The 14,242-nt window shown below is 41.6% G+C and overlaps 1 protein-coding gene across 1 annotated transcript in view; it reads right to left on the bottom strand.

Annotated features, from left to right (window-relative positions):
- Window positions 1-4,294: 4,294 nt before the first annotated feature.
- The window catches only part of TTN (titin), a 299,294-nt gene continuing 289,346 nt past the window's right edge, over window positions 4,295-14,242 (bottom strand). The window contains 6 exon segments of the mRNA XM_049772873.1: window positions 4,295-4,742; window positions 4,946-5,248; window positions 5,765-5,918; window positions 6,006-6,604; window positions 8,174-8,330; window positions 8,440-14,132. Coding sequence (XP_049628830.1) covers window positions 4,444-4,742; window positions 4,946-5,248; window positions 5,765-5,918; window positions 6,006-6,604; window positions 8,174-8,330; window positions 8,440-14,132 — 7,205 coding nt within the window. The 3' untranslated portion in view covers window positions 4,295-4,443.

Below are 14,242 nucleotides of genomic sequence, written 5' to 3'. Positions count from 1 at the left end.
GGAAGTAGAGAAAACAAATATTTGTGTTTCATTCACCATTTGTAACTGGAATTCTAGCTTTAAATTACAGTTGTGTGCCTTTTAAATATCTTTGTTGTTGTTCATTATAATAATGAATGATTCTTTTGATAAGAGTTATTGGGTGAACTAGGTGTAATTAGAAGTGAAATTGAAAACATTGAAATTTATAGAAGTTATTCTCTAGCATGGTAACATAGAAAATACGATGTTAGATACAACTAGTTAAGGTACAATTTAGTTACAACATTTAATTTTGAAACATATTTAGAGTAGGATTTTTATTCCTAGAGAAAAATAGCCTCATTTTAAAACACACATGTACTTATTTTGTGATTACATTTTTTTAAACATTTTCTCCCTAATACCAAAAGGTGTACTTTTCATTTTTGCTATGAAAATTCTGCTTGTTTACTGTAGTGATTTTATAAATTAATAAAACTGAGCCATGTCAGCAATGCAGAGAAAATGTTTCAAAGTTTTCTCAGACACTAAGGATTTATGTATAACATGTTTTGGAAGTTAAAGAGAGAGTAATATTGTTTAAAACCATGATAATTGGTTTGTTGTATATCTAAATCAGATTGACTAAAATTAAAGCAAATAATAAACTGTGGTGATAGGTAGGCTTGGGATCTGACTTAATAGTGGAACTTCGGCCTTCCTTACAAAAGGCCTTGGTACTTTTTCTAGTGCTGCAATTAGTAATGCTAATTTTATTCGCTAATACTTTTTAATGTGGATTAAGTGCAAATGTAAATATTAAGTGGTTGTATTTATTTTACTAGATCAAAGGTACACCACTTTGGTCACTCATTAGAAACTCTTCAGTGTACCTTTATGAATATTTAGGGGCCCAAGATATAGTACTGTGGATAGGGTACTTGTTTTGCACAAGACTGACTTGGATTTGATCTCCAGCACCCTGTATGGCCCTCTGAACACTTCCAGGAGTAAGTCCTGCAAGGGGACTATACTAGGTCCCCTTGTAAATGCTGTCTCTGAGGAGCAGGGGCATATCTCAGCTGCAAGATACCTGCCATTCAAGCTTAAGGTCACAAGTTTGATCCCTGGAACCATCCCACATGTCTGGACAATCCATACCCATACACAGTGTGCGGTTCTTGAACCACCACAACCAAGCGTGTTTGGACATGGACATCACTACTAAAGTATATGACCCCCAAAACTATGTGTGAGCACCATATTCAAGTGTGAGCTCCACAGCTAAGTAAATGCAACCTCAGTCACTACACCAACAACTGAAGGGAAAGTGGAATTAAAATAAAAATGAAAAGTGTTTTATCTGTAGGCTGTATTGTTCTGAATAGTGATCCCTAATAAAGAGTGTTAGACTTGGTGTTGTGCAAGGTACTGCTCTGAATTCTACATAGAGCTGGGCAGAGAGCTCAAGGGGTAGATAACAAGCTAAATGTTGGTTGTAAATTTGATTCCCAACACTGCATGCCCCAATCTCAACTGATGGCTGCATGTTTCTCCTGTTAAAAACATGAGCTGTTTTCCATGTGCTCATTGTTTAACCCTCACAGCAGCCCATGAGATAGATGCTGTTAGTTATTCCCTGATGTTGAGGGAATCAGTCAATGGAGCTTGGTAACCTCCTTAAGTGAGAGCTCATAGCTAGTTGCTCAATAGAGATTGATGTTGACATTTTGGGTTTTGAGTGCATCTGCATAATTCCTCTATTAGATTTTGATGTAGCCAATGTTAGAGACTTACGTTCAGCAAAAGAAGGCACAGAGGATACTGAAGATTGCTCAAAGATTTGGTATGATAGGCTCATTAATCTGGATTAGTCTAATCAGATATTTGAGGTGAGGCTGTGTGGGGCAAGAATTTGCCTTCCAGCTTGCTCTAGGGGGTACTATTCTTGGAAGAGGGGAGGGAAGGGAGTCTGGCTGGTAGACTGGAAATGAGGTTCATGTTGATCCTGCCAGAGTGCCCGTGAAAGACTTTCCTAGGAGTCTGCCATTGCAGTATGTTCTGCAACTGTGGGCTAAAGCCACACATTAAAACCTTGGATAGAGAGTTCCAGTAGGCAGCTTATTGGCCTTCCTTTCTCTAGTTCCAAACTGTATCTTAGGAGCTTTGAGCTGCACCGACAGGAAGTACACTTGTTTCAGAATTCTCATCAGTATAAATGATCCTTCAGTTGAGTCAGAATGGGAATGACTTTGCAGAATTCCTTCATCAATTCTGCCATTCTCATTTTAAGAAAATATAAAAAAGGCTGAAGTGATAGCACCCAGAAGTAGAGCATTTACCTTGCACACTGACCTAGGTTCAATCCCTGGCATCCCATGTGCTCCCCCGAGCCTACCAGGAGTGATTTCTGAACACAGAGCCAGAAGTAACCCCTGAGCACCACCAAGTGTGGCCCCCAAAATCAAAAAATATAAAGAATATTAGGTGTTTGTGAAAACTGTGGCTTCTGGCCACTCCCCTCCCCCCCCAATGCATGTGTCTCAGTATCTACTTGGTTGAACGCTATCTTGTTTGCTATCCTGTTATCTGCCTCCGAGCCTGTGCTGCCCACTCTAAGAGGCCATAAGAACTGGCATTTGCATGATGTTCCACGGTGGAACCTATTCTGTGGTACAGGTTAAACTACCTCTGGACCAAGCTGTTCTTTTTTTTTTTTTTTCCAAGCTGTTCTTTTTTAGTAAAGTAAAATTTTTTTTTGTTTTGATTTTTGGGTCACACCCGGCAGCGCTCAGGGGTTACTCCTGGCTCCATGCTCAGAAATCGCTCCTGGCAGGCTTGGGGGACCATATGGGTTGCCGGGATTCGAACCAATGACCTTCTACATGAAAGGCAAATGCCTTACCTCCATGCTATCTGTCCGGCACCAAGTAAAATATTTTATTTAAGGAAAGTTACTTAGATAAATATGAAGGCAGAGAATAAGAGCGAGCAAGCAAGAGGGAGGGAGAGAGGGATAGAGCAGAGAGAAAGAGAAATGTGTTCAAGATATGTGGTCAGTCTCCAGGGTGGAGAGAAAGGAGAGGGAGAGAGGGAAGACAGGAGAAAAAGAGAAGAGCAAGAGAGAGTGGGGTGGGACAGAGAGAGAGAGAAAGAGAGAGAAGAGAGAGAGAGAGAGAGAGAGAGAGAGAGAGAGAGAGAGAGCCCATCTCTAGGATGGAGAAAGAACATGATTTGAACTTGAGTTCTTTATCTTTTGAACCATACTCAGAAGTTTTCAGGGGATATTCTTGGCTTTGTCCTCAGGAAACCATATGCAATGCTGGGGTTAGCTGCATGTAAGGGAAGCACATTACCACCTGTATACTAGAGCCCTCTGGCCTGCTTTATGTTATCTGTGATTCATAAAGGTGTATGTATACCTTCCCAAACCCAGAATTTCACAGAAAACCACACATTTTTGAGGTGCAGATAGCTTGCTTTATTTTGTCACTACTATCTCAAGGAGGTCCAGTAATCATAACTAACAATTACATTTCTAACTGCATGAAAAGAACTACATCAAATTGACAGTCTGGGCAATCAGTAAATTGGTTTTTAGTTCAACAACAGCTTCAGTGTGTTATTTTGTTGTTGTTATAGGCTTTCTTTGGCTGTGGCTCCTTGCTTAGTTGCCCTAGCTTTTCGGTGTAATTTAAATTTAGAGCTACCACACAAAAGCATTGGCTGCACCTAGGGACCCCCAAGAGTTGACACTGTTCTGGCATAGGAATACTTGAATAGCTTGGTTTCATGAAGGGATGGCCAGGCGATGTTACTTTTCCAAGCTATCCAGGCACTCTCTATGGTCAGAGACAGTGTAAAAGGAGCGAACAAAGTGTTGGCCGTTACACTTTGCTCTGTTTCCATAGGTCATGAAAATTTTGAGTGTGACGTAATCAGATATAATGTAAGACGTTAAAGTGTTGCTTGAAGGAGGGTAATACAAACATCACCAATGCCTTACATTTCTGATTTGATTAGGTATTAGTGTACACATCAGGTGATATGCACAGCTTCATCTTTTAGGTGGATAGGACATCTTCAATGGGGAATTTCTCAACCCACTGAGGCATACTTAGACATCAACAGTATGTTGAGGCACAAAGATTGATTAAATGTTGAGCAGGGTATTCGTTCCATAAGAAACTTTCTCCTACCAACAGTTTCAAAAGTTACATTGTAAATGTCATAAAATAATGGTACAAAACTTTATAACCGTTAATCCGGCTATATACAGTATGTACATGTCATTAGAAAATGTATAATATTTTAGGTCAATAATTAGGAAAAGATTGGAAGGCATATATTTGAACTGTGACTCATTTCAATTGATACAAAACTACTTTAAAAATATTTACAGATCAAGAAAAATTAGTCCATGTGGATCATTTGTGAAAGGTTAAGTGTCAGTCTGGTATGTGTGTGAGAGCACAAGCCCTCTTAATTGGAACGAATGGTTATATTCACAGTAGCAGAGTCAGATCCAAAATCATTCCCTAAAGTTAGGGTATAAAGTCCACCATCTTGTTTCTGTACGTCCATGATGATTAGAGTTGTCAAGTCATCTGTATTTTCAATATGGAATCTTCCTTGTTGTTCTTGATTTTCAATTTTTCTTCCACCACAGGACCATGTTACTTCAGGGGTAGGTTCCCCCGTAAAAGCACAGGCTACTGTTAAAACTTTGCCTTCTTCAATGCTGATGTCTGGGGGAAGAGCTTCAATCTTAGGTGGCATTCCTTTATGGAACAACAGCAAAAAAAAATTTTAGGATCAATAAAAATAAATAGAAATAAAAATAAAAATGATAAACATTAATCATTTAATTAATAATGAATTAAAATAATAAAATTAAAATAGAATGTTAACTTTTTTTTTATGTCCTAAAGACAGCACCATAATTCTGGGCTTGTCTACCATTATCAGTGATATTATTGCTTACCTCTTATGCCTGTTTTGAGCATTTCACTTGTTGAGCTTTCCAGCTGTGTCATACTAGATTTTCCCATGAAACTGCTGGAACTCATTTCTACAAAGGATTCTTGCATGGAAGATATGCTTTGAGCAGACATGCTTGCGAATTTCATTTCAGTCATGCTGCTAGCACTAGTGCTGCTGAAAGAGCTGAAGGAAGCCTCCTGCTGAGAGGCAGACATTTGGACAGACTGAGAGGAGAAGGTTCCTTGCAAGCTCATGTCATCACTTGTCCTCAGTACTACCTCTCGGGAAGGTTCTTCAACTAGAGCTGTGGAGCATAACATCCATACAATGGACATTAATGATATCTGGTTAATTGGTGACATGTGAAGAAACAGGACACTTAAAACATGCAATTCACAGAAAAAAAAATCCATTTGCTATCAAAGCATAAGCAAAACATGTTTATAGACATGTTTACTCAGAGCTAGCTCAAGGTCTCTGAGAAATCCTTAAGTGCTTGCACTAATTACATGCAAATGCTAGACACATCAATAGAAAAATGATTAGTTACATAGAAAGTAATTCCTATGTTGCTCATACTGAAAATAAATAGGATAGTTAGTAGCTTTGCTTTGAAAGTTAACGTATCCATGTTTCTGTCTACCTATAAAGAAACTTGGACCTTAAGGATGAATCCATAGCAGCTTGCTCCTTTTATATATGAAAATTAATGAGCCTTTTTGAGAATGTCCAGTGCTATGTCCAGTAGTCAAGTACCTCCCTCAAAGCCCCAAACGTAAAATCCTAAAGCAAAAGAGGAAAATGGCAATGATATACTTACGAAGGACAGTCAGAGAAGCAGTAGCTGAACATTGGCCATGGAAATTTTTGGCCTTGATTGTATACTTTCCACTGTCCATTACTGATGCATTTCGGATTTCGAGGGAGTATAAGTTTCTAGTACGACTTACATTAATATTTGAAGAAATAGAAATCTGAAATGAAGAAGACAAGTATTTGAGCTCTTTAGGAGTAGATGTGCTATTTCAAGTCTGCCAAAGCACATGCATGATTGAACTTACCGGCACCTTATCTTTAAACCATTCAATGTCAGGAGATGGCTCTCCACTGATTTCACAAGTGAAGAGAACATTCTGCCCTGCATTCACGTTTTGCGATCTGGGCTGTGAAAGGAAGGTAGGAGCACCAGAGACCTCTTTGCTCAGGGTGAGATCATACTGACACTTGACAACTCCTTCCCTGGTTTTGCCCATGCAGGTGAGGATTCCTTCGTCTTTACGACTGGCCTGTTTGATGGTGAGGGTGTGACTGCTGCCTGAAACACCGTAGCGGTACTCCTCAGAGTTGGCCAGTTCGACTCCATTCAGGACCCATTTCACCTCAGTGGCACCAGCAATGTCGGCTTTCAGTGTCACTTTCTGACCCTCACTTATGTTCATCTGGGTAGAGGAGGCTTTAATCTCAGCATGAGTTGTAATTTCTTCAGAGGCTTGAGAAGCTTTAGTGATTTCCTCATGGACAATAGATTTTTCTAGGGAGGTTGCTTCTGATTTCTCGATTTCTTCAGACTTTAGGGCTTTTTGAGAAATTTCCAACTTCTGAGATGTAATGTCAGAGATTTTTTCTGTAGATAGTTTCTGTGTCTCAGTTTCTTTTACTGCTAAAAAGAAATAATTGTAAGGTAAAATTTAATTGGAAAGGGATCCTGTATCCTGTATCTCTGCAAGTAAACGATAAATAAGGAAAAAAAAAATGTTGACTTGATTTTGTTGTGTTGATAGTACCTACTTCTTTTAGTCCCAATCTTGGAAAATTGTCATGTGTGATTTTTGAAATCAGTGTAATGATTCTTTGAATTAAACAAAAGATAATATTTTATGACAGGAAAAAATGTAGAAAAGTCAGGGACAGGAGATTTTAATTAGTTAAAAGTGAATTATATTTTAGAAGAATGAGATAAGTTAAAACAACTTTTATGTTTAGTTGTTTTGAGCACACCCAGTTGTGGTTACTTCTGACTCTACACTAAGAAATCACTGCTCATGGGCTCTAGGCACCATATGGGATGCTAGGGACTGAACCTGGGTTGGCCCCATGCAAGTCAAGCACCTCACTTGGTATACTATCACTCTTAACCTGAAAACAAACCAATTTTAATTGGGAAAACTAATACAGCTCTTTAATGAAAGAAATTTTTTTTTGAAATTTGGAAAATTAACAAGAGCAAAGGTTTAAGAAAAAGTATAATTTTTCCTGAATTTTAATTTTTTTTGCCACACCCGCTGACACTCAGGCTATGCACTCAGAAATCACTCCTGGCTTGGGGGACCATATAGGACTCTGGGGGATCGAACCTCGGTCTGTCCTAGGCTAGCGTGCACCATTTGTGTCACAGCTCTGGCTCCTGAATTTAATTTTTTTTATGCTATCATACTTAGGGACTTATGCATGTGGCAGACACCAACGTTCTTTTTTTTTTTTTTTTGAAATGTTAACTCTTATAGCTTAGGTCACATAATGATAATCAATGTTTATTTTTTTTGGGTGGGGGCATACCCAACAATGTTCAGGGCTTCTTCCTGGATCTGCATCCAAGAATTTTTCTTGGTGGTAGTCAAGGGACCATTGGGATGCTGGAGATCAAACAAGGGTAGTTGCATGCAAGGCAAGCACTCTACCTGTTGTTTTCCTTTCCAGCCTATTTATAGTTTTGATATGCAATTACCTCATGTCACCATCAAGGTGGCCAAGCACTCCACAATGTCTTTATATCACTTCCTACTTTATCCTTCAAACATTCCTGGGAACAGGGGCTGGTTCTTTTGACAAGCAGAACAGCACATTCAATTAGGCACCGAATGAGAACTTTTTTGGGGGGTGGGGATCCCCATATCCAGTGATAGTCAGAGTTTACTCCTGGCTCTGAATTCAGGGCTCACTTCTGGTAGGATTTGGTGGATCATATGTGGTACAGACAAGGCAAATGCCTTACCAGTGTACTCTTTCTCAGAACCAATTAATTCTTCTTATGCTAGTACAGAAGTATGTACTAGTTTCATATATGTGTGTTTGTACATCAGTGAACAAACAGTTTACTGAATTGAAACAGTTTTAATACTTTGTATGTGTGTGCAGAAATTATCTGTGCATTGAAGACAACACATAGGAATGTATCAGTGCTATTTTCTGAAAAAAAAAAAAATGCTGGTAAGAACAAAAGCTAGCCTACCTTTTATTGTCAGTTTGCAGCTCGAGGACACAGATCCAGCTGTATTTGTTATTGTACAAGTATAAAGCCCGTCATCAGAAGCATCAGTCTTAAGAATTTCTAGAAAGAATTCTCCTTTGTCTTCAGAGAGCTTATATTTACCTCCTTGTGTAATAGCCTGTAATATGCAAGTGATTGGAATTTTAAGACAACGTAGTCTTAAACTTTCTTTGGGAGAGGGGAAGAGGAGAAAAGATAAAATTAAGAAATATTTAAGAGATGGTTACCTTGCCATCCTTGTTCCAACTGACAGTTGGCTTGGGTTCTCCGGTAGTTTTAATGGAGAATTTAGCAACATTATCTGAACAGACAGTTGTATCCTGCAACCCAGTAACAATTACTGGTTTGGAGGAAATTGGCTCAGGAACTTTTGTTTCTGCTTTCTTGGTTTCTGTTGATTCCCCTGTTTTCTGAACAGATTTCTTGGTCTCTGTTGACTCAGCAGTTTTCTCTGTTGATTTTTTGGTTTCTGAGACACTTGAAACCTGCTCATGGATACTCTTAAAGGCTTGTCCTGTAAACTGGAAGTTAGTTTTAGAAGTACCACCACCACCAGAAACCTCACAGACATATTCTCCGCAATCAGATTCAGTGAGGTTGGAGATTTTGAGCTCGTATGTACCATCTGCTGAATAATGAAATTGGAAATGCCCATTTTCCTTGAGTTTCTTGCCATCCTTATACCAGGAGACCTCTTTGACGCATAGCACGCTGCTTTCTACTGCACAGCTTAGCTTCGCGATATCTCTGGAAGCTTCTGCTTTCAAGGACTGAGTTATTTTGGGTGGGGCAGAGGCTGGTAGTTGCTGCACCTTCTCTGTAGGGGTGGGTTTTGTCTCCATGGGTGATACTGCTTTTGGGGGAGAAGTCACTGGTTCTGGGGATTTTACTCTTTTAGGAGACTTAACTGCTTCTGGGGATTTGACCCGAGGCTCTGGGGATTTGACCCGAGGTTCTGGGGATTTAACTCGAGGCTCTGGGGATTTGACTCTGGGTGGCGATGTCACTGCTTTTTCAGTGGCCTTGGTCTTTTGAATTGTCAGGGTGAATTGTGCTTCTTGCTTGCCTTCACTGTTTTCTACCACCACACTATAACTGCCCTCATCAGAAGCCTGGACTGAGGAGATCTCAAAGGTTGACTTATACTTTGTGGTGGTCACTTGGTGTTGGGCAGAAGTACTTATTTCCCGTCCCCCATGCAGCCAGGTGACAGTTGGTATGGGCTCACCATCAGTATCACAAGAAAACCTTGCAGACTCGCCTTCACGGACAGTTATGGACCTGGGCTTTGTTAGAATTCTTGCTTCCAAAGTTGTCTTGATCTTTCTGTGTGTGGATTTCTCTTCCAGGGATTTCTCCTCTCGGGCAGCACTTTTCATTTCTGCAGATGCATAGTGTTCATATGAAGAGAGACTCTCTCTAGTCTCTGTCATTTGTGATTTCACTTCCCTAACTGAAGAGGCTGCTTCCATCTCAGATGTCCTCTTGAATGAGGAAACTGCATAGGCCTCTGTCTTGGTCAGCTCTGGGAAGACAGACCGAGGAACTTCTTCATCTTTGCGCCGGGAGGCATAGGTAGTGTAATCACCTCCAGTCACATCCAAGGTTGCGTAGTCAGATGCTTCACCTTTGTAGTTGGTGCACACTGCCCTATATGTCCCGCTGTCTTCACTCTGACAGTCCTGAATTTCCAGGGTCAAGACTCCGCTCATATTGGTGTAACGAATCTTACTGCTCTCTTGGAGTTCAACGCCATTGTGGTACCATTTGACCTCCCCAGTTGGCTTAGACTGAACATTTAAGATAAAGCGAGTATTTTGGCCACAGGGGACCCTGTGGGAGCGCATCCTCAGGGTGATTCGAGGGGCATGGTCCAGTGTAAATGGCTGCTGACTCAGCACTTCATAGGACCTCTCTGATGTCTTCTGGGTCTTTAAGGCGGCTTTCATGGACTCATACCTAGAGAAGATATCAAACCTTGCAGCCCTCTCAAATCTGGAGAGAGACCTCTCACTAGACACAGGGCTGGGAGACCGTGGACGGGTTCTCTCGGGTGTGGGGGACCTTCTTTCTGCGTCATCTTCATAGTCCTCAGCTGGCAGTGGATGTGAACGGATGAGCTCAGCCGATGGCCTCATGACCTCTATGTAGGATGGGGACAAGGACCTTCTGCGTCGCAGCAGTCTTGACACAGAGGAGGAAGAGGATCTCTGAGCACGTTTGGAGATTTCATATTCTTCCTCAATCTCGGTGATTTCTGTCACTTGCTTCTGCCTTCTTGATTTCTTTTGTGACTTTTCTTTTGACATGTGGTCCAGCTCACTTCTGTACTCAGCCAGGCGCTGGGTGGTAGTGACTGGACGGAGCAGCTCCTCATCCTCCCGCTCTGCCATGATCCTCTGCCGTTGTTTGGGTTGCCGGTAGGAGGCCCGGGCATGCCTTTCCCTCAGTTCTGCATAACTTGTGCTTGTCTCCTCTTTGGTGGGCACCTGATAGCTGGAATATCTGAAGCCTTTTCTTGATTCCTCCACCTGGACATGAGCTTGCGGTGAGGAGTAGCGCAGGCTGGAGAGCTCAAACCGTGGAGGGCTGCGGCTTGGGGGTGAAGCAGAAAAGCCTAGTTCAAGCTCTTCTTCCAGACGAAGCCTTTCCTCCTCTGTCCTTTTCATAGCTAGGTAGTCATCGATGGGAAGGAGCAACTCTTCATCCGATACATCGCCTAGAGAACGTCGTCGAGGCTTGTAGTAAAAGTCATAGTCTGGTGAAGGCGTCCGACGGCGTGCTGGCCTCACCATTTCCAGGTCGTCCTGGGACAGCTTGGGAATGCGCCACTTGGGTCTGTATTGGTCTGTGATTCGGGGAAGGGGCATTACGTAGAACTGTTCCCACCTAGAGAGGCGGATGCGCTTGGGTCTCTTCTGCACAACTCGGTCGATTTTCCCAGGCATCTCAAATTGATCCCGGATCTTTTGATACCACTTCATGTCAGACATAGGCACAAACTGTTTAATGCGCTGGTTTTCTTCTATGGTGCTGGTTTTGTGTTTCCGTGGCTCTGGGACCTCATAAGGCATGCGAAGTTTCCGCTCTTCTTTCTTCTCTTCTGTCTGAAGTCGGAATTCTCCTTTCACAGTCTTAGTAGTTACAGCTGGCTTGTAAAGGATGGCAGCTTCTCTCAGAGCCTCTTGGGCAACCTGTGTCAGTGGCACAGTTTCTTTTCCAGACAGAATCTCAGCCATCCGCAGTGTCTTGTCAATTTGCTTTTGGACATGCCGTTCACGTTCTTCCTTAGTCTTGTACTCTTGTTTGACATACCTGAGGCGTTCCACTTGCAGGTGAGCTTGGCAGCTGGTGGATCCAGCTGTGTTGGTGGCTGTGACCCTGTAATAACCTGTGTCTTCAGGCAAAGTGTCTCTGATGTGCAAAGCATAATAATCCAGGCCTTCATGGATAATTTCGATGTTTGGTGCAAGGGACAGTGGCTGGCCATCTTTTTCCCATTTCAGTGTTGGTGCAGGGATGCCAGACACTCTGATCTCAAAGCAGACACTTTGGCCTTCTTGACATTCTGCATTTGCCAGCAGACGTTTGAACATGGGTCTAAGGGTTGTATCTGTTGGAGGAGGGTGGGGTGTTACAGTCAGTTTTGCTTTACAGCTGTCTTCACCATATTTATTTTTCGCCAGAACAGTGTACTCAGCATCATCATCTGTGGTTACACTGTTGATTGTTAATTGGTAAAGTCCCTTGTCGGTCTCAAAAGTGTACTTCTTATCCTCCTCACTTGGTTTGATTTTCTGACCTGACTTATACCATGTTACACGTGGCTCTGGGTGGACAGTGATAGTGACCCCAAACCGGACATTTTCACCCACATAAGCTGTCTTGTTGTAGAGAGGTAGAGTAAATTCTGGTGGTCTTTCCAGGAGTCTCATAGTATCTGTTCTGCGTTTAACTTTTCTTGTGGTTCTGCGACAATAATAGTCATAAACTTCTCTCACCCCTTTGACAAATAGCTCGGCATAGGAACTGTCTTCACCATAGTCATTGACTACTTTGCATCTATAGGTGCCATCATCAAATTTGGTGATATCTTTAACGTACATGGTGGCCACACCATCTTCATAGGTAATTTCATATTTCTCACTGTTCTCTAGCTGCCTGACACCAAAGTACCAGGTAACTTGAGTAGACTGATCATAATTTTCAATGTGGCATACATATTTGGCATATCCTCCTTCTTCGCCAACTGCATGCATTATCTGCCCAGAAACAGGGCCAATTTCAATGGATGCCACTTTAACTTTAGCCACACTCACTCCCTTTTGAGATCGGATGGCTCCACCACAGGAGATTCGGGCAGCTGATACCACCATGTTGAGATCTTTCTTGATCAAGGTGTGGTAGTAGCGTCGGTGTTTCAGAGTCCTAATAACTTTAGTACTGACTTTTTCTATCTTTTGCTTCAGCCATGGGTGCTGGAGTGCCTCGGAGGCTGTCATGCGAGATTTTCTGTCTTTTACTAATAGCCTGTCCACAAAATCCATGGCTTCCAGACTAATGTCTTTGAATGCTTCTTCATCAAAAGTATATTCAGCGTTTATGATATTCTCAATCATTTGTTGATTTGTTTCAGCCAGGAATGGATTGATACCGCTCAACAGCACATAGACCAGGGTTCCAAGTGACCACATATCTGTGGCTGTGCTGACGACATCATGCTGGTGGACTTCAGGGGCATAGTATTCAGGGGCAGTGAACAGAAGCCTAAAGTTGTCTCCTGGCTTCAGTTGATGGGCCTGACCAAATTCTATGATTTTAATTAGAGAGCTTCTTCTTGTTTGGTAAATGATATTTTCTGGCCTAATGTCAAAATTTCCAATATTACGACTATGTAAGAACTCAAGTGCTTCGCAGACCTGGCGAACATAACTTACAATTTCTCTTTCATTGAGTTCAAAAGCACTTGTGTTAATTCGTTCAAATATGTCAAGTCCTGATATGAACTCAAAAATCATAACCAGTTCTTCCATACTTTCAAATGATTCATGCAGATATAAGAGGTTTCTGTGCCTGGAAATGTTTAAAATAGAAATTTCCTTCTTTACCAAAACTTGATCAGTTCCTTTAACCTTAACAAATTTGGCCATGTATGTCTTCTTGGAGGATGTTTCAACACACCGATGGACAATTCCAAACTGGCCACGCCCAAGATCCTCAGCAATCATATATTTCTCATAGAGTTCCTTAGTTGAAGAGTGAGATGCTTTAGTCATGGAAACTTCTCTGGTTTCATCAACTTCTTCATCATAGTTCATAACTCTGGTCTTATCTTCTTTGGTTATGGTTGGTTCTGAAGGCTCTGAAGGCTTGCTTAGGCCAAACTTATTTTCAGCTATTACACGGAATTGATAGCTTGTTTTTCCAAATAAGTTGATCACAGTATAACGTGTTTCTCTGGCCTGTCCTACACGGAGCCATCTTTCGGCAGTAGTCGCACACTTTTCAACGATATAGTTGGTGATTTTGCTGCCACCATCAGAAGCTGGCTCAGTCCATGTTAAGTTAACAGAATCTCGTGAGACATCACTAACTTTGACTCCTCTGGGTGGGTCAGGAACATCAGCCACGTCCAGTTCAACTGTCTTCTGATCGATTCCAAACCTGTTTTTAGCACAGACCACATAGAAACCAGCATCTTTTCTTTCCACTCCATTGGGGAAAACAAGTGATGTGAAGGATCTTGTCACAATGACTTGGTAGTGACCATTATTGTCAATCAGATCTTGTCCTTTCTGCCAGGTAATCACGGGATCTGGTTTACCACTAAAAGGAATCTTGATGCTGATCACCTCCCCTCGGAGGGCATGAACTGCTCCCATGCCTTCAAGAGTTTTAGGCAAGTGTATTTTAGCTGGAACTGTATCAGAATAAAAGAAGAAAGAGCAAAATTTAGCCATCTTGTCTAAGGAGAACACTCATCACCCCCAATGAATAATGTTCATACAATACCCAACTGCTTTTTACTGA

Source organism: Suncus etruscus, chromosome 5 (assembly GCF_024139225.1).
Source record: "Suncus etruscus isolate mSunEtr1 chromosome 5, mSunEtr1.pri.cur, whole genome shotgun sequence".
Taxonomy (NCBI): Eukaryota; Metazoa; Chordata; class Mammalia; order Eulipotyphla; family Soricidae; genus Suncus; species Suncus etruscus.
This window is presented reverse-complemented; position numbering and strand designations above follow the sequence as displayed.